The sequence below is a fragment of the Gavia stellata genome, chromosome 10 (genome assembly GCF_030936135.1).
Source record: "Gavia stellata isolate bGavSte3 chromosome 10, bGavSte3.hap2, whole genome shotgun sequence".
Lineage (NCBI taxonomy): Eukaryota > Metazoa > Chordata > Aves > Gaviiformes > Gaviidae > Gavia > Gavia stellata.
Window position 1 is genome coordinate 3,538,262 of NC_082603.1, and position 19,646 is coordinate 3,557,907.

General features: G+C 42.1%; 2 protein-coding genes across 3 annotated transcripts in view; both read left to right on the forward strand.

Annotated features, from left to right (window-relative positions):
- NIBAN1 (niban apoptosis regulator 1) overlaps window positions 1-14,979 on the forward strand; it is a 72,029-nt gene extending 57,050 nt beyond the window's left edge. Inside the window, exons 7-14 of the mRNA XM_059822132.1 lie at window positions 2,106-2,210; window positions 2,302-2,464; window positions 3,427-3,614; window positions 3,871-4,032; window positions 6,841-6,951; window positions 7,565-7,672; window positions 9,520-9,631; window positions 10,565-14,979. Coding sequence (XP_059678115.1) covers window positions 2,106-2,210; window positions 2,302-2,464; window positions 3,427-3,614; window positions 3,871-4,032; window positions 6,841-6,951; window positions 7,565-7,672; window positions 9,520-9,631; window positions 10,565-12,285 — 2,670 coding nt within the window. The 3' untranslated portion in view covers window positions 12,286-14,979. The remainder of the gene's footprint in view (window positions 1-2,105; window positions 2,211-2,301; window positions 2,465-3,426; window positions 3,615-3,870; window positions 4,033-6,840; window positions 6,952-7,564; window positions 7,673-9,519; window positions 9,632-10,564) is intronic.
- A 680-nt stretch (window positions 14,980-15,659) lies between these two features.
- The window catches only part of EDEM3 (ER degradation enhancing alpha-mannosidase like protein 3), a 31,702-nt gene continuing 27,715 nt past the window's right edge, over window positions 15,660-19,646 (forward strand). Inside the window, exons 1-2 of one of the 2 annotated variants that reach the window (XM_059821882.1) lie at window positions 15,660-15,823; window positions 18,071-18,116. In XM_059821882.1, coding sequence (XP_059677865.1) covers window positions 15,660-15,823; window positions 18,071-18,116 — 210 coding nt within the window. The remainder of the gene's footprint in view (window positions 15,824-18,070; window positions 18,117-19,646) is intronic. The other variant, XM_059821883.1, reaches the window with a different exon arrangement.

Sequence of the window (19,646 nt, forward strand, 5' to 3'; positions counted from 1 at the left end):
GTACAAAGTTGGGTTACGCTATCAAGAGAACCCCAGAACCAGAGAATAATGTAGTTAAAAGGGGATCTCTGGAGGTTATCTGGCCCAATCCCCCACTCAAAGCAGAGCCAACTTTAGGGCCTTTGTTCAGCTGAGTTCTGAAGATATCCAAGGTTGGAGATTGCATGACTTGTTCCCATGACTGCCCTCATGGTGAAAAATATTTCTTAATAGCTGATTACTATTTCCCTTGTTGCTACTTGTAGCTGTTGCCTTCTTCCTTTCCCTGTGCATTTCTAAGAAAAGTCTGGCTCTGTCTGCCCAATATCCTCCATCATGTAGTTGTAGGCAGCAATAAGGTCTCCCCTGAGCCTTATCATCTTAAGGTTGAGCAAACCCAGTTCCTTCCACCTCTCCTCACATGTCATGTGCTCCATCCCCTGACCATCTTGGTGGCCTCTGCAGGACTCACTCCAGTGTGTCAATATTTGTCTGGTACTGGGGAGCCCAAAACTGGACACCACTCCAGATGAGGTCTGACAAGCGCTGAATAGAGGGGAACGTTCTCCTCCCTCGACCTGCTGTTGCCCTGCAGACCGATGTCGAATTTCTTGTCCACCAGGATGCCCAAGTCCTTTTCTGCAAACCTGCTTTCCAGCCAGTTGTCACCAGCCTATACTGGTGCATGGGATTGTCCCATCCCAGATGTTGGACTATGCGTTTGCTTTTGCTGAACTTCATGAGGCTTTTGTCCATCCATTTCTTCAGCCCATCTAGGTCCCTCTGAATAGCAGCCTTGCCTGCCAGCGTATTGACCGCTCCCCCAGATTGGTATCATCTGTATTCCGAGTCTGATGTCTTTTCTTTCTAATTGGAACCATCTGCAAGACCAAACTGCCAGTTAGATGTGGGGATCAGAAAGGGTGATGCATCTCTTCTACAACCACTGAACCCCATTTCAAAGTGAAAACGTTTTTGAGGAAGAAAAGTACTCAGTGTCAATTTAGTAAAATACAGCAATGATAGACTGACAATATACTTACAGAATAAATAAAAAATGGGGCACTGATACCTTTTCCTCTGTTTTCCTACATTCCGGCGCAAATGGTTGATGTGTAGAAGTCCCTTTGACGCTTTTCTTCCCCCTGCCGTTCTGCTGTGGTGCCCCTTTGTCACAGAATATCTTCTTACGTTATATATTTCATGTATTTTTTGTTCAAGAATCTGGAGGTGTTGTGAGGAGACTTTAATGTATATGAATTCTCCAGTGTGAAAGTTTTACTGGTTTTAGACCAGTATAGTTGTCTTTTACTGACAAAAGTAATTGCTTGGAAAGTTTTTCGCTAACTCCAACAGCTATTTATTTTATCCCTTTTGCCTTGGGATTAGCCTGGAGATGATGAATGTTTTGGATATGTTACGCATTTTTGAAAAAAAATCAGATAGAGTAGAATTATTTGATTCACAGATTAGCCACATTTCTGGGTTCCATTTCTGTCCCATATTCTGGTTTTCCTGGGATCTCCTTCTTTTCTTGTTTGAATTGTGAAGTTGGTGATCACCCGAAAAAGTGCTGGAGATCCACATTGGTACAGTTATAGCTTTCTTTTTGGGGCCAGTTATCTTCCTATCAGAATCATCCTTTGTCTGATGGCTCTTTAGAACCATTTCTCCTCGATGATAGCTCCTCTGGGAGGGTGTGAGTGTCCCAGAACAAGGTCAGTTTGCGGAAGCAGCAGTCAGCAAACCAACTTTTCAAATGTTTTTGATCCAGTTGCTCAGTTGATATCAATCATTTTAGCTCCATTGATTTTCACATGGCAATTTCATAATAGCATGCAGTAAATTCTAACGGGCATCTTAGTTCAACATCTTAGTTCGTCTGTTGTCAATTGTTGCATGGTCTCTCAAAGTCTTTCAGTGAAAAATGCTTCAGATGAAAGGCATGGAGCTTCCCTCAGGCATACCTAATATTTTAAATCCAGTCCTCCTGGCAACCTGGGGTAGATAAGCCATTGTATATTTGAGGTTGCCTGTGTTTGCACATCATTCTGTGATGCAAGTGCTCAGTTTTTCAGATGAAGAATAGTGTGTGAACATGTCATTTTAATCTCCTGACCATATAGATCCTGAGCAACCTCGTGATGGAGGAACTCCTGCCTAACCTTCAGACGATGATCCTGCCTAAAATGAAAGGAAAGAGGAATGATAGGAAGCGGGCCTGGTTTGGTGTAAGTACTGGTATTTGCAGAGTAGTTGTTTCTCATAGTTGTCTGTGTGTGCTGATTCTGATCTATGCTTCTGAATTTAATTTTGGTTTAGATCGTAGAAGAAACGTACGGCTTAGTCCAGCAGCAGGTGTCAGAAGGATTAAGTACCTTGAAAGAAGAATGCAGAGATTTTGCAAAAACTCTGGAAGGAACCGTTCGCTCAGACATGGATCAGATTCTGAACTCCAAGAACTTCTTAGCTGGAAAAATCAAAGGTTAGTGGAGGAACAGCTGTGTTTTGGAGCAATTTTTTAATGTTTCCCATTGTGTTGCTCAAATTAGCAGATGTCGTCGTTTTGAAATCTTCATGTGTTTTGAAAACTCCAACTGGAGGCACTGATTTTCAGAAAACAAATGCTTTGAGGGGAACTGATACCTGTGGCTGCTGTGTCTGTGAAAATACCAGATCTTCTCACGTTGGAGCTAAAGCTGACAGGTTTTGAGTATCCTGATTAGAGTTGCTCATTCTGCTTTCATTTTCACTGGGACAGCCTTATGTAATGAAGATACAGGTTACATGAGCGTAATTAGAAGTGTAGTGGTTTTGACCTGATGTCTAGGAATGCTCCACAAAAACAGGTTCAAGTTATGTGACAAATTCATAGGCTACCAAGGAATACTTAAACGAAAGGGCTGCTTAGGTGGTTTTAAACTGATGTGAAATAATTTTAATTTTGCTATGAATATAAAAATGAGTGTAAAAAGCAAGCAAAACATTAGTTGACATTGCTTAAACTAGCAAATATATAAATGGCTGATAATTTAGGAGCTGTTTTGATAAAACTCAGGATGTTCTGTTGATATTCTCACATAACAGACTAGGATGCTTTCAGTGAACTGTAGAGTCCCAAGCTCAGATAACTTTTTATAGTCATCGTGGCCAGGCTCTGTGCAAACCTCCCAGTATGTATCAACACTGACAGCTGCCCTTGCCTCTGCTCTCACAGTGCCCCCAAGCTGCTAGCGTTTGGTTAGGTGGGGCATGGGAAAAGATGTTTCATTGTCACTCATAAAACTATAAACTCCTTTCATCACCCTCATCATCTTTGCGGAGGTGTGACTCCGGGGAAAAATACGGAGTCATTTAATTCATTGTAAAGTAAATCAGTTCAGATTACTTTTTTCACTATATCTCTTAGTAGCCTAAATGCAACCATTGTATTGTCTGACACTCCAGGCACTGTTTCTGAGCCTGCCCAGAAGTGCTGCACAGAAAACATCCAGCCATTTCTCACATCCATATTAGAAGAGCTCATGGGTCCGGTGAGTTCTGGATTCACTGAAGTCCGCTCACTTTTTGATAAAGAAGTTAATGAAATCATCCAGGACTTCCAGAAGACAAATGACATCACAAAGCTAAAGGAGGTGAGACAAAAATATATTTGGAGCCTTTTATATTAGCACAAGGCCCTTCTAGCTAGAACTTGACTGACAGCAGTATTTGCTTTCCCGGGTGGTAGTATGTTAGCGCTTGGTTTTGTCATTTAGAAAGTCTTGCAGTATTTGTGCAACTGGAGTATAGATATCAGAATTAGTTTCAGGGCCACTGTTACATTCTCTATTAAAAATTTGCCTCTGATTGCTTTCTCTTGAAACCTGCTCATCTTCCACTGGAACGCAGAATGTGGATCAGCTTATGAACCTACCGTTCAACTCTGTGAAAATGGAGCCCTGCTATCTGAAAGTGAACCTCCTGCAGGAGCTCCTTCAAGACCTCAAGAGTCGCTTCAAGGTCTATCACATTGATTTTGTGATTCAGAGGACACAGAACTTCATGCAAGAGGTACTGTAAGATCCAGTTTTTCCTTCTGGGAGAACAGGTTAGGTTTGTCCTTCTAATCTGCTTCAAAGTAATCTTGATAAAAAGCTGCACAAGAGTCCCAGAATATATCTCAATCAAAGTACAGATAACAAAAAGAAAATCACAGCTAGAAGCTGTTTCACAGTTATATTTGTGAGGTTGCATGTGTGTCAGTCTTTCAGTAAGGCACAACAATTTTGGATGGATCATCTCTTCCCCTGAACCTTGACATTTTGAATTCTCAGTGTCTCAGCACCCGAGAAAGTTGTGCTTGTACCAATGGGGTGGCTAAAATCTACCCCATTTCCATTCTCAAGGGTTGATTTTTCAGGAAGGATCTTAAATATATTTTACAAAAATGGAACGTCTCCTCCTTGGTAGTTTACTTTCTTATCAATATAAATGAAAAAAAGTCAATTCATGTTAGAACCTGGCAATTACTTGGACACAGATGACGTCTCAGGATGTAGCATCACATAGATACTTTAACCAACTTCACTTCTCATGGGAAGGGTTGAAGTGACCACATCATTTGAGATGAAAAAGGAACTCCACCTCTTTTTCCCCTCTAGTGTGTATTGGTATAGGCTATAATTTTGCTTTGGTTTTATTTCTTGTGGATGCCTGGCCAGAAATCTATGAGGAGCTGGCCAGTAGACTTCTTTCGATTGCCAGATCACAAGGCAGATTTGGCCTTGTAGCTCTGTGTTGAATCCTGTGATTTTAATCTGTAGTTGAGAAACTAAATAATCTAGTCGGTAATCTTGTGAAATGGAGCTGGTCCAGTTCTGTGGAGTGGGAGTTATGGATATGGAAAGCGAGTCTCTAGCACAGCACTGGGATAGGGTTTTCCTAAAAGCAGCTCTTCTAAGTACAGCCATGATCAGCAGCCAAAGAATTATTCAGAAATAAAATTCTGATTTCATGTCTGGGTCTTTCAGGGGGTACCATTCCAAAATGCTGCCAAATACAATGTCTTTCAGTAAGTGAAGACCACGAGTCAAGACAAAGAAGTAGACAGAAAATATATCCCATACAAACCAAGTGGGTTTTTTTTCCTGAACATAACATGAGTTAAAATACACAATAAATAAATTAAAGCACAAGTTGTTCTAAAAATGCTGTTATTGCTTCTCTCTCTTTGAAAGGCTGGTATTTTTCTCATAAAAATAGTAAGCAGTTTCACTTTGTGTCCATAGACATTTATTTTATTAATGAGTAAGGTCAGACATGTCTATGCTCATGTAAAAGAAGCATTTGACTTAAGTCTAGCTCGGGTGGAGGCTGGAGCAGGATTCCTTGGCTTGGGAGCTTGGCATCCTCTAGTGGCCAATTTTAGGAAATTTGGGAGCACAATGCTCAACTGCCATAAATAAAGCAGCTTTTGTGACTTCATCAGAACTATGCCAGGTTATTGAAATAAAAAGTGAGTAGTTCATCTTTTAATTCGCCTCAGACTTAACTCTACACTGATCCTGTCTTTTTCTTGTATCCAGGGTCTTGCAGTGTGTGAGCCTTTACTGTACAGCCTTCTGATGCACACACAAATTGAGTAAACCTCCATCTTCTCCATTTCCATTTATAAATACAGTCTGTATAGTTCAACCCTACATTATCTGCAAAGTCAGTTACAAAAATTGGCCTTCAACATTTGTCACTGCATATTTTCATTCATGAAAATATTACTAGTGAAGGAGGAATTAAAAGCACGTCTTATCCCTAAGTATGTACATATGCATTTACAAACTACAAGAAGTCCTCTATAGTATATAGCTGTCTATGTATGTCGACTGGGATGGTCCCATGTGATGCAAAGGAAGATCCGGCAGTATGGACAGTTTCCCTGTGGACGTCCCTGCACTTCTCCAATAAGAATATAGTAAAATTTGAATGGAAACACTTAGCTAAAAAGGGCAAAACCTTATTAAGTAGACATAATAACTGCTTGCAGCGCTGTTTTTTTGAAATATCTTTTCAGAGTAGGGGGCTCAATATTTTTAAGGAATCTCTGGATAACCTGAAAATATGGCAAATGCCAGTCTAACATAATTCTGTGAGAAATTGCACTCGTTGCAATTTTTGCTGATAATTATTTGTATTATAAGGAAAGCTACTGATTAATTACTTTTAAGAAAAATTATCTGCAGTATTAATGATTAAGACTATTGGAATCTGGTAGGAATCATTGGGAGTCTTCTTATTAGGGATAATGAGTCTTGTCTATGGCCTTATATATAGCTGATCGATTCTACTTTTTGTGTTTGTCACCATCAGTCTGGATGGTGACATGAAATTAAATCTGTACAAGAAAGCTATGATAGCATAATAATGATACCAAGGCTTACTTTTCTTTATTTATTGCAACATTTCTGTGCATGTTAGCCTTCAGAGAACTGAAATACCGCAGAAAATTTTTGGACTCTACTCTGATATAACTGCTTGTTTAGTTACATTAGCAGACTTCCTATATTGACCTGCCTGCAAGCTCAAGATAGAAGTTGAGGTAGTTTCATTTTCTTATTCTCTTGCAGTAGATAATCATGGATAGATTAAGCAGATAATCTCTGGAATGGTTTCCCATTCCAAAACTGAGTGTTGCAATCTAAATTAAACAAGGTTTTTCTTCCCCTTCCACAATCATTTACAGTACTTGAAATATTTATTGATTTTAGGCCCATTATTCTTTCTCCATTTCACCTTCTCAAAAACACAATTTAAGTTAACGGTTACATTTATGTAAGGATTTTATGTTACTGGTCTTTAACAGATTTTTTTAATTATTCTTTTTAGCTGATGGAAAATGCAGTTTATACTTTTGAGCAGTTGTTTTCTCCAAGTCGCCAGGCGGACTCAGCCAAAGTTGCAACAACCATTGAAAAAGTGAAGCTGAGAGTACTGAAGGTAAATGTGATGTTGCAGCATTTGCACAGGAAGACCTTGGGTTCTACCTTTTCGGAAACACAGAATATATTTTATGTGAATTTATCTCAATATTTGAAAGAAGATATCGCTTACCATCTAGCTGGAAATACTGATTTGGTGGCACTTAGAAAACCTGCTCGTTTCGGGGGCGTAAAACCTAGTTCTGGGCAGACACTTGTAAAAGTATTTACATGTGCAGTCCTTTTAACTGCAGTTAAATCAGCTGGAGATGATGCTGTGGATCTGGGTAAATAATTTTTTCTTAGCTTTATAATTAGCCTGCCCCTATAATTCGTTACTCTTGGAAGAGGCAGTGCTGAAATACGTGCAGAGAGCAGTCAGGGGGCTGTTTCTAGCCTAGGTAGAAAAAAAATAAAGGGAAAGAGATCCCAGAAAACCAGATTTTAGAGTATTTTTGTAAAAGCTGGAATGACCTGCCTGGGAATTCAAACCCCTGCGTGTGCCCATGATGTGGTATCCTTTGGGATTCACCCGTCACCAGTTACAGGTTAACAAGAACCAGTTCCTCCTGTGAGTGATTAATAATCCCAAACACGTTTGGGCTTGTTTCTCTTTTTGTCTGTTTTGACAGCAATATGATTATGACAGCAGCACTATCCGGAAGAAGATATTTCAAGAAGCGCTGGTACAGATTACTTTGCCCACAATGCAGAAGACACTGGCTTCAACGTGCAAACCAGTAGGTTTCTGTGATTAGAAAAAAGCAATAATAAAAGGCAGGGAAGGATGAACACCTTGGCAGTAAATCCTAACCTCTGTAAAGCTGTTTTCTCTTTGGGAGTCATGCAGGTTGGCTGCCTGCTCGGCCAAATGACACTTAGATTGGCAGTTTGTGGACTGATGTGGCAGCAGGAAGATTTCAGGAAACAGGGAAACTATATACAGCTTGCTTTCTTGAAGATAGTTGCAGACCTTTGCCCATCCCCATTTGATTTCTTCCCTAAAGATCTGAAGTCCCCTCAAACTAGACTCTGCTTGACAGCTACGATTGTATGTTATGAGCTTGTCCTTGTGTTCAGCAGCCCTGCTGCAGGCTGAAATTCAGTCCATGGCAGAGGGCACTTTCCTCTGCAGCAGCACCCTGAGGCAGGGCTGTGACCATACACAGCCTCTGCTGATGACCTCCTCCAAAGCCAAATGCCTGCTTGGGCAGCAGGAACAGCAAGCAGACAGGCCGTGCACTTGCTTTCAGTGATTTTAAATGGAAGTAATTGCGTCAACAGTCAGAAAACAAACATACAGAGACATTCTCTGTTGCCCTTAATCATACAGGTAGGTTAGTACTCAGCAAATGTGGCTACCAGAGTTTCGTGGAGATGTTATCAGTGTGGCTACATCAGGGGCCAGTTGGAATGCTGTTCACCTTGGCTCAAAAGAAATATTTACCCGTCGTGAAGTCCATGCATATCCTCTTACATTTGCACTAGACCTGCTGAAAGATGACTGCCCTAAGTCATCCCGGCCTCTCTGGCTTTTTGTTTCCCTTGATGTTCATCATATCCCTGAAGTTATAAGGTCTCACCCACAGTGTGCTGCTCTTGCTGATCCTCTCCAACTTGTTTCAGTTCCAAAAACAAGTTTAAACCAGGTGTTTTGTCAAGTTATGCTTGCGAGTCTTTGAGTATGGATCATTAAAACTTGTGACTTTCAAAAATGTATTTAAAATCACTCTCTTCTGTATGCCATTCTACTTTCTTTACTATCCCCAAAACAACAGTCTCTTTGTAGAGTGTCAGCAGTGCCTTCAAGACATGGTGTCCACGCACAGGGGCAAGCATTTCATCACCTTGAATATACGTAGAGAGGGTGGAGTCCCACATCGTGTCTCTGTCATACAGGACAGAGGAAATAGTGGTGGTGCAAACTTCCCGTAAGCCCTTTCTATTAGTTTCCCACAAGCATTTTGCCTTTGTGCCTCTGCAGAAATGAGCAGCCAGCTCTAGAAGCAAATGTGTGTGGCACAATTGACATGCCCAGTCAAGTGTTGACCTACTTGAAAAACACCAGATGTTTGTCTGTAGGCACCTCTTCTAGAAGTGGGCAGAGGTCACTTAATTTACTTTTTATAGACTACCAAGCAGCTGCCTAGTAATAATGACTCAATTATTGTCTAGACAGGCTATTGCATACAAATCAGTACACTAAAAATGTTACACACCTATTAGAAAAACAAAACCAAACCCTGCATCTGCCATGCTCATCATGGATTTGCCTCCTTGGACAAACAGTGAGTGAGGCATTTCCTCACCAGCTATTTACTTCAGAATTGTTTATTATAGTGCAGATGACAATGATCTATAGTGGTTTTAAATATAATTGTAGTGCAAGAACACTGCTTGATAATAAGTGCATAATAAGTTGTGAACGTACATGGTTCATTTAGTCATAGTTCAAATAGTTCACCTCAAGAGCCAGCAAGGAGCATTGCAAGACCTGCTAGATGGCATCTCCAAGGTGCTCTGTTGAAGTAGGACTCACAGAATCTCTTATTTTTATGTATCTGTTCCTTTCTTTGTGTCTGCACAGGAGCTGCAGAAATACGAGCAGTTCATTTTTGCTGATTACACTAGCGTGATCCAAGTAGAGAACGTGTATGAAGAGATTTTGTATCAGACACTGCTTGAAGAAACCCTGAAAGGTGAGAACATTCTTGAGGTGACAGTAATAACATTTTGGCTGTTGGCTGGTGAGCTCCTGCTTCAGAGCTTCCCAGAGTCCTACCCTGGCTGTTTCAGACCCAGGTCCCACTTTCCCGAAGACTGGTAGTTATGATGCTACAGTGTTTGGATTCAGCTCACTAAAGATGTGTGGCAAGCCCTAAAATCTGAATTACGGGCGACTTTACTGAATCTGGGAAACTCCACATGATAGCTTGGCACAGGCCTATTTCTAACAAAATGTAATTATGCCACTTCATTTTATCCTGATTCCCTGGGCCAAGGAGTGAAATTATGCTCTTGTTTGCAAAGACTTGGTGATACCTAATGGCAGCGAAAATTAATTTCCCCAAATGAAATGTACTGCTGGGTACAGTTTCCAGTACATCACTGATGCCAGTGCAGTACTCCCTGCAAATCTCTCTGCTTTTGTGTCTGAAAACGAAACTATTCTTGATGGCATATATAGATATATAAAATACTTGTATCTCTCTGGATCTGTCTGTCTGTCTATACCCTAGATAAAAGACAAGCTTCTGTAGTGTAGCTCCTCTTTGGCACTCCTGTTCAAAAACATCAGTATAATAATTAATGTAACGAGCACACTTTTATTCATATATTCAGTGTAAATACTTCTGCATGGAAACATTAGCTTTGTGCATTGCGGGTCCTCTGGTAGTTTTCTGTTACAGCAATGCTTAGGTCAGTATGGAAGTTCCATGATTCAGAACAGATAAAATTCCCCCCCTCCCGCCCCCAAATAAATGTAAACTAAAAAAGCAAGCTGAAAATGAAAATTACTGTTGTCTGCGATATCAAAATGTATGACACTAGAAACTCAGGAAAGCAGTGTACCTTTTTCAAGGTACCTCTGTCAGTCTTTCCTAAACAGTTGATCTTTCTGTTTTATTTAGTGATAAAAGAAGCTGCCATTATGAAGAAGCACAACCTCTTTGAAGATAATTTGAATTTGCCCTGTGAAAGCGTGTCCAGCTTAACGGACCTGAAGACCCCTTCAGGATCAGCACAAACCACTCCTGCGAAGAAACCTTCCACTGCCCGAGCCGAGATGTCAGACACTGAAACTCAAGGTGACGAAACGCTCATTGTGACGGAAAAAATTTCTTGGGAGAAGGATGCTGATGATAAGAAGTCATCAGACAAAGAGGCAGTCACTTCTGTTAATGCGGCTGGTGATCAGGCAAGCAAAAGTGAAGAAGTGGTCATTACAGACATCGGTGAAATACAAGAATCCCTTCCAGCTACCCTTACAAAACAAGAAGTTGCAGAGGAAAAAATTGGTTTGGAGAATGAAGACATGGCGAAAGTGGAGTGTGTAGTGAACACTGAGAAAGAGCTTAAGACACAACAAGAAGCTGTGGAGGAAGAAGTAGCTCCTGGGACTGAAACTGCCATGAAAGATTTTGGAGCCAGTGCTAAAAAAGAACTTAAGGTACGTGAAGGAGCTGTGGAGGAAAAGGTAACTTCCGAGAGTCAAATGGCAACGGATGCTGCGTTTGTTGGTGGCACTGAAGAAGAAAGCACAGTACAGGAAGAAGCTGCTGAGATAAAGCTGACTTCCCCACATGATAATGTAGCAGAAGCAGAGATTTTAGGGAATGCAGAAGAGAAAACCAAGGTAGAAAAAGAATTATCTCAGAGTGAAAATGCAGTAGGAACAGGGTTTGAAGAGGATAGTAAAAAAGAAAGCAATGACCAAGGAGCGAGTACTGAGACAAGGGTTATTTCCCAGGATGAAAATACAGGGAAAGGAGTGTTTGGGGATAATCCTGAAAAAGAAAGCAAGTCAGAAGAAAAGAGTTGTAAATCCCCTGACGATGTGAATGAGATAAGGAGTTTGCTCATGGTAACAGTTGAGATACCAGCAGATACTCCAGCTGAGAACATAAAGGAGATTTGTGAAGGTGAGATATTAAAGTTGCAGGAGCACAATAAAGGGAACAATGAGTTGAGCAAAATGGCTGTGGCAGAAACTCAAGTGAGCCAGACGATGATGAATAAAGATGCAGCAGAATGCACGGAGTTCAAGGAGGACCGACCGTCTTCGTCTAGTTTGGGGACAGATGGTACGAATTTAGAGAACGTGTCCAAGGGGGCCTGCAGTATGGCACAGGCAGAGTGGCTGGTGGAAAGCTCAGATACGCCTCAGGAGGCAAAGGCAGAGGTGGATATCAAGCAAAGCGTTTGGTACACAGGTGTGGGAAGCTGCGAAAGTGATACATTGCAACCAGAGGAACACACTGAAAATGTGTCTGAAGGCAAAATATTAGATGGGGAGGAAGGAGGAGCAGGGAATAGCCATGCTGTCCCGGTGGAGGCAGGGACTGAGAGCTTTTTCCATAATCCTGCTGAAAATCCAGACACAACGCAAATGCCCATTTTGGATACAGAAAACCCAAGAACAGGACTGCTAGATATGCCAGTTTCTTCGGTGCTGGAGCAGGGCGAGGTTAGCGCCGTAGAGGTCACAGGAGATGCAGAGGCTGGTGACGGTGAAGGGAAGCCAGAAGATGAATCATCCTCACACAAGGAAATAAAAAACACAGAAGTAAAAGATATTTTCACAGGCGAAAACAGAGAAGATAGTTATGCACAGCAAAACTCTGAAGAGTAAGAAGCATTTTTCAGCCCAGCCCTGCAAGATTTATTTACTCCAGTAATCCCTGTTTAGTTGTGAATACTCACTTGAGTCGGAGCGAGAGGAAACGGGCTTTATTGTGGTATTACCAGCTCTTGCAGTTTTAGCACGGATCCCTTCCTGAGTGATGGGTGATAGGTTTCTTTTTGGTTAAAGCCCTCACTGTTTAAAACCAGGTTACTGTTGGGGAACCTCATCTTTCACTTAAAATTTGCTATCTTTTATGGTTATAGAGAAAGTCTGAAAATGTGACCACTGAATGCTTCAAAAGCAACTCACCCCCAACTATAAAGTTATTTTAACAACCTAACTGCTCTTAGGTGTTTAAGCAGGGGAGTAGCTCATGACTTTTAAATGCATGGATTTGACAAGTGATTCTTAGGTGGTTGGTACATACATTGCTATTCAAGGATGCTTTTAGTATTTGCATGCAGTATACAGGAAATAAATAAAACTTTCAGTAGTTAAACAGAACCAAATAGTTAATTTAGTAGGTTGCTCAAAAGCCACACTCTATGCAAACTCTTTAAACTGCTAACTTAATTATTTTAAAGTTTTGACGGATATTAAAGACAAGCAAGTGTTCTGATGTTTTTTCTCTTATTGCTGTATTTAAAACGGGGAAAATATGGGAGCAGGTTTCTCAGTCCCACTCTGCACTTCTGGGTTATTTAGCCTTCCAGAGCACTTTATGGCTATTTTATTTTGTTTTATTTTATGGAGGGGAAAGATGAGAATGTTTACAATAACTATAACCATTAGGCAGCATCTTTCTGTTTTACTTCCCACCATAAAATATATTCACTTATGGCTATCTAATACAGAATATTAAAAGTCCTGCCATTCCCATTCTTACTGACTTAAGTTGGAGTTACCCAGTTCTGTAGGCCTTTTTAGGTGCATACACTATATCATAAATTGCAATCATTGTGAAATATCATAATCATTGCATATAATTTCTATTACAGGTGTTAACTGAAGCAAAAAGCGGCCAAAGGTTATTCACATGTGCTTAGATTTTGGAGGGCAGAATCACATTTCAAAAGCAGTATTAAAATGAGACCTTTTGCTTTCATACCTGGTGTATTATCGTCCGTATCAAATCATGATCTAAGCACAAAGTTGCTTATATGCATTATTCGCGTGCACAATTTAAAGACGGTGCACAGAAGAGCTTGGAAATGAAAAACAGTATTTTAATAAATTGGGCTTTAAAGATCAAGACCTCACTTTAGAGGTCAGTTCAAGGCACCTTAAAAATTTGGCCTGGTATTTCAGACTGTTTATGAATAAATATAATACAGTACAGGACAGCAAAGGTTAATGATAAATACAGTAAGGACTGCAGGATTTATGCCCATAAAGCCATGGGAAGAAATAACAAAGTCCTGAGACCGTAGTACTTGTTGGCATTTAACTTCAACAAACTGTGCAAAGTCGATTATTTAATGCTACTAAAATTCGCTGTAATACTAACAGACAATTGACACTAGAGGAACAGGCAAATATTACTGCGTAAGTAAGGAAAGTTGTTGAGTAACTGGACCAACGGCAATGTCACTATTGTAAAATAAATGCAACTCCTGTTTTGTCCAGAAGCCATGCTGCGGTATAGAAACATTAAGGTCACAGATGTTTTCCTTGCAAAAGTACTTTTACTTGTTTCCTCCTTATATTTCATGCCAAAATACTAATTTGTAAACACACAAACCGCTGTCAGCCAATTTTTTTACAAATCATTAGTTATTTCACTGTCAGCTCCTTTTTTTTTTACGACTCATCAGTTATTTCTAATTGGTACTGAATGTTAAGTGACTTCAAATTTATAACGTGAGCTTTACAGCTAAGCAGCAGCAGTCTCTTTTAGCCATGCTAAAATTGGGGGACATGACATTTTTAATACAGCGTTTTGTATGAAAGAGGACTCGCAGGACAGCGACGGTTACTGTCTGTGAAGAAGGCTGCAGTCTCCTACAAAAGCTGTTTACAACTAGTATGAATTAGATACATCTGTACAGAAAGTATTTAGCATAAACATTCCCGTCGTAGTCCTTTTTGAGTTATTTCTATGGCAGGCTTAAATCTGGGTAATATTTTCCTGTAATATTAAAGAATTGAGTTGTTGAATGCAGATGCTCGGCGTTATTTGTTTTTCCTAAGTAGGATGGGGAAGAACGGGGAAGATTTAGCCTGTGCATGGCCTTGTTCTGCCATTTAAATTGAAGTCCCTCATGGCTCGGGGACTGATTTTTTGCTTTCGTGGACGTTTTCTGTACATTCAGTTGTTTGCAAATGGATAAAGTAGCGTTTTTCTTGTCTTTAATCAGACTTGGGTAGTGGTGACAGCAGTTTAGAGGTCAGCAATCTGCAAGGTTAGGTTGGACCACGGATCAGAAATAGTAATAATCCACTGAGTCAATAATTTTTGTCACTTTCTTGGCATTTCCTACACTTACCTGAAATGAATTATTTCTCTTGTAAACTAGGAACAATAACAAATCCCCTTTCACCGCCGGGAGGGTCGAGGGTTAGGAGCAGCGCGGTGCCTTGAGGGGCGCAGGCCGGGGGACGTTACCGCTCTTTTATTTTACGGAGTTGCCAATTTTAAAGGACAGGATATGAAACACATTGTACTTTGCTTATAGCTTTGTAAAAACGCTTGTCAATGAAAATAAAAGAAGCTCTGCCCTTCCATCGCTGGGAGGTTGGTTTTGTGTGTGTGGTCATTTAGTTTGGGGGTTTTCTGTTTAAAAAAAAATGCACTTCAAGCGGCTGCCGGGGGGTGAGTGAAGGAAACATTTGCGTTACACCTTCCCTTGCGCTCCCCCGGCCGAGGGCTACCTTCCTGCCGGCGGGAGCCGTCCCCCCGGCAGCGGCGGGCCCTTGCCCCTCGCCTCAGGGAGCGCGAACTACAGATCCCGGCGGGCACCCTCCCGCCGCCTGCCGCGGGGCCCGAGCCGCGCGCGCTGGTGCATGCCGGGAATTGTAGTCCGGCCACACGGCGCCTGCGCGCCGCTCTCCCCTCTCCCCCCTCCACCCCTCCCGCCCCTCCTTTTGGCCACGTCGCCCTTTCGCCCGGCGTGCCGTTGCCGTCACGTGGCCCGCGCGTCCTCCCGCCTCGCGGCGCTCCTGTCCCCTTCCTATTGGCCCGGCGGGGCGGCGCGTGCGGGGGGACCCGGAAGTGGCGGAGCGAGGCGGTTTCCTTGGCTACGCCAACAGGAAAGCGGAGGGCCGGTCCCTTCCGCCTGCGCGTCGGCGCTGGGAGCCGCGGCCGCCGCGCCGCGAGGGGCGGGCAGCGGGCGGGATGGGCCGGAGCCGGGCCTAGCGGCAGCGGGCAGGCGGCCGCGGCCATGAGCGGAGCTGCGGGCTGCCAGAGGCGGGGCGGCGGCGACCGGGGGCCCCGCTGGAGGAGGCCGTGGAAGCTCCTGGCCCTTGGCCTGCTCTCCGCCTCCTCCGTGCTGGCGGCCGCTCCGGGCGCCGGGGCCATGAGCAAGGAGGAGAAGCGCCGGTTGGGGTGAGCGCCACGGCGGCGGGTCGGGCCGGGAGTGGGGGGGAAACGACGGCGGTGCCGGGTCGCCCTCGGGGCCGCCGGGGTGGAGGCCGGCCAGGCCCGGGCCGAGCCCACCGCCCGCGGCGGCTTTGCGGTGCACCGGCGTCCCCTCGCAGCTCACCGGGCCCTCGCCGTGCTGGGGCAGGGGGATCTGCGCAACCCCCGGGGGTTGGGTTGGGCTTGACGGGTGCGGGTGTGCCCCTCGCCCGGCAGAGCTCCGGGAACGTCTGTCCTGTCCCTCCTTCTCCCCCCCCTGAAGACTGTACGAGATGCGTGGCATCGGTCTCCGGGCAGTGTTTGAGGTGTGCGTGCCAGAGCCGGGCTGGTACTTGGGGTCAGGTCTCCCCGGCTATTTGGGGCAGGCAGCCCCTCATCGCCTCTGCATGTGGGGTCAAACCCTTCTGCCATACGCTTTGGAAGCTCCAGTCTTGAGGCTTGCAGCCAGTGGTTGTGTGTAGTTATGGGTAAAAGTGATCAAAGGTAAATCTAAAGCCGTAGTCAGTTGGTCTAATTGCGGCTGTGCCTCTGGAGCATGTGAGTGCTTGGGCATCGTAAAAAAGGTAAATCTTTATGTGTGTTCTTGCCTAGTTCTTGCATGTAAGGTAAACTACTTTGGTCCCCCATGCATGTACATGTAATAAGCTGATTCTCTTTTAGTATAGTTTTTAGTTGAAGGATAAAGATTATAGTATAGGTGGCAATGTATTGCACTGTATGGGGTAGGAGTTTTTTAGGCAAATATGTAATCAAGCATATCCTGATCTTAATATATTACTGGGGCAGTTTCATCACCATCTTCTTCCCATCTACTGGTCAGTTGCACAGAATAATGATGCAAAAATTCTGCTGGAGAAACACTCTGGATACTCTCATGGTTATTAATTGTTAGATATAAGTTGATATGTAACTCTGGTGCTTACAATTTCTGGGGGTTTCCGTCTTGGGTTCTCAGGGTACTTTGTGTGTAGAATGTTTTGTATGTTTTCTTCGTGTGACTACATAAGGAGTTTAAATTTCATTCACCAATTGGTTTTAAAATTTTTGCATTCGTAACGTGCACTCGCTGTATCATCTGATGCCTCAGGCATATGCAAGTGATGTTTTGCCACGGTTTGTATTTGGGGGCACCAAGCCGGGTCATTTCTGAATAGCAGCAGGTAATCTGTTCATTTATTCAATTCTTTCAGAAAATGCCCTGTAAATGTAAGTTGTGTGTAGAGAAGTAAAAGTTTTAAGAAGCATTCTGTATGCTACATCACTGAACAGCATTGTACACCTAGTTCATCTGGACATGGCACTTGCGTGCTAAACCCTGGGGTTTTGTCCGCTGCAGTGGATCCCAGAGCTGCAGACTGGATGTTGTCTGTGAAGTACCTGAAAAAAGCATCATGCTCTGCTCTTTTGATGACTTAATGCACTTGATGAGTTAAAACTACTTCTTAAATTTCCAAGTCATTGAACTAAATCAGATATTTAGAATATGATTGTGGTGTTCTTCTCTCTTTTATATTTAGTCTTATCAGCAGAGATTGTGAATTACGTTGATGGTAGCTTAGAAATTAGCGTGCTCTTTTGCCTTGCAGGGCTCCTCAGTAAAACAGTTAGGAACGATTGGAAGTAGTGCTGTCTCTCCAAAAAAACAGTGCTTTTTTTATATAGTAGCATTTCTCACTTTGACAGCTTTTCCAACATGTAAAATAAATATATCTACAAGGATTTTCTTTTGCATTTGCTTGCCGAGACTTGTAATGCAAGGAAGAGGTGTACCTCATAACTTTTGGTCCTTTTCTGAATCACGGACAGGCCTTTATGCTGTATCAGTTGGTTTTAGTATTGGTGATTACAAGCAGAACATAATTCTGTTTGCTGCCTCTTGCTGAGCATGGGATGTGTCCCATCTCTAGCTTTAATGTGTTGGTGACATCTACAGCTATTTAAGGGGAAGCACAGGAGGTTGAAAGAGATCCCCAAATACTTAATTTCATGTTAGGTGAAGAAGTAGTCTTTCCTCTCTACAGTGAACAAAAGTAGCCGAATTAGGAAGAATTATTATGCTATATTTAATTTACTTGAGTAGAGTATGTTAGTAGAGGATCTGTTACTGATATTCAGGTATTAAAGTGTAATACGTCTTGCTGTTCTAAAGAAGTTCTGTGTGTTAAAGGCCATTGTGAGGCAGACCACTAATGCTTTTTCTTTTTTCTTTTTTAGAAACCAAGTGCTTGAAATGTTTGATCATGCATATAGCAATTATATGGTAAGTAACACACTTGTTTGTTTAATGTTTTCAGAGTTGTTACTGCTGACCTGGGAGAGAAAGCAATCTACAGCACATGACATTCTAGAGGAATAGCAGGGAGGTAGGGATGAAAACAAAGCTAAAATAAATAAGAGCACCTGTGTAGCCTTTAAAAAGAAATGAACAAATGTTAGTTTCAGGAAGAGCAGTGTTAGGAGGGTTGTGATGGCTTTCAGAGTGGTAGCTAGGAATTGCTAGCTCTGTTAATCTTTCTCAAACCAGTTTATCTCACGTCAAGCTATGAACAGTTTGCATCTTTGGTGAAGTACTTAATTTGAAATTCCAGACTCCTAAAATACTAGGAAAAGGAATCTCAAGAAGAGCTGTCTGTAGTCATCAGATTCTGGAGAATACAAATTGCTCTTACTTATTTTTTAGGTAAAAATTATGCACAATATTTCTTCCGTGATAAGAGATGTTAGATGCAGTTTGGTAGCTCTTTTACAAACAGACACTGTTTGTAGAACAAAAAGGGGATCTGGTGTCCTATCTGCGCATTATAGCCTCTTCTGAGTATGTGACTGTCATATGACAGTAAGCTCGCTATGGTTTCTTTTAATATGACTTGTGATTTTTCTGTGCAGGTGTCTTCATGTTGTGGGTATGTGAGCTGTTCTGCGCTCTAATCAACCTTGAAATACGTTAGCTTAGTTTAGATATGTTTAAGGATAAAGAATTACTTAGTGGACTGACTTTCCTCGAGTAAGAATTACTTTCAAATATACTATAAGTAATACATTTCTGAGGAGAAACTGTAAATGTGAATAAGGTAAATAGAAAAGATGCATTCTTATTGAGTTTACATTAACAATCTTTTTGTACGTTCTTTGTGGTTGTTGCAGAAACCCCTCTCTTTCAAGTTGCACCAGTTCCCGCAGGGCAAACCGCTGTCTCTTGACAGTATCTTGCCACGTGTCCCAGTTTCTGAATTATGGTTTTACACTTCAATATGTAGTACAGGCTTAAAAGCTTGTGAGTTCCAAGTTTATACAGTACATGAGAGTTATAGAATTAATGGATAGAAGGCCAAGCAAGAGTATTTTCAAAGTGGGTGTAGTTTTTCTTTTTAACATTAGCTCTTGCTTTTGACACCTTAGCAGTTTAACAAATGTCAGGCTTTTTGGTGATAATTTGTAACTACTTACTTGGGACCTGGTTCCATGAAAAACACTTGTCATGGGTTTCCCATGGCATTCTGAAGTATAAACTGTTACGTATTTGGCAAAATTGGATAAGATGTTCTATGCTGGTAGAAAGGATCTGTGCTCCTACTGTTTATTGTATGATAAATTGGAAACTGGTAGGTGTCTTGCTACATCTGAAGCAAGAAAATTCTGGATGAAAGAGAAGACTGACTTCAGCTATCCTGGAAACTTTGAAGCCAAAAGGATATTTACTTGCCACGTATGCTGGAGCACTAAACAAACAGAGAAATATGACTTGTTTGTTTAAAGTCGAAGAAAAGATTAGGGTATCAGACTTGATTCT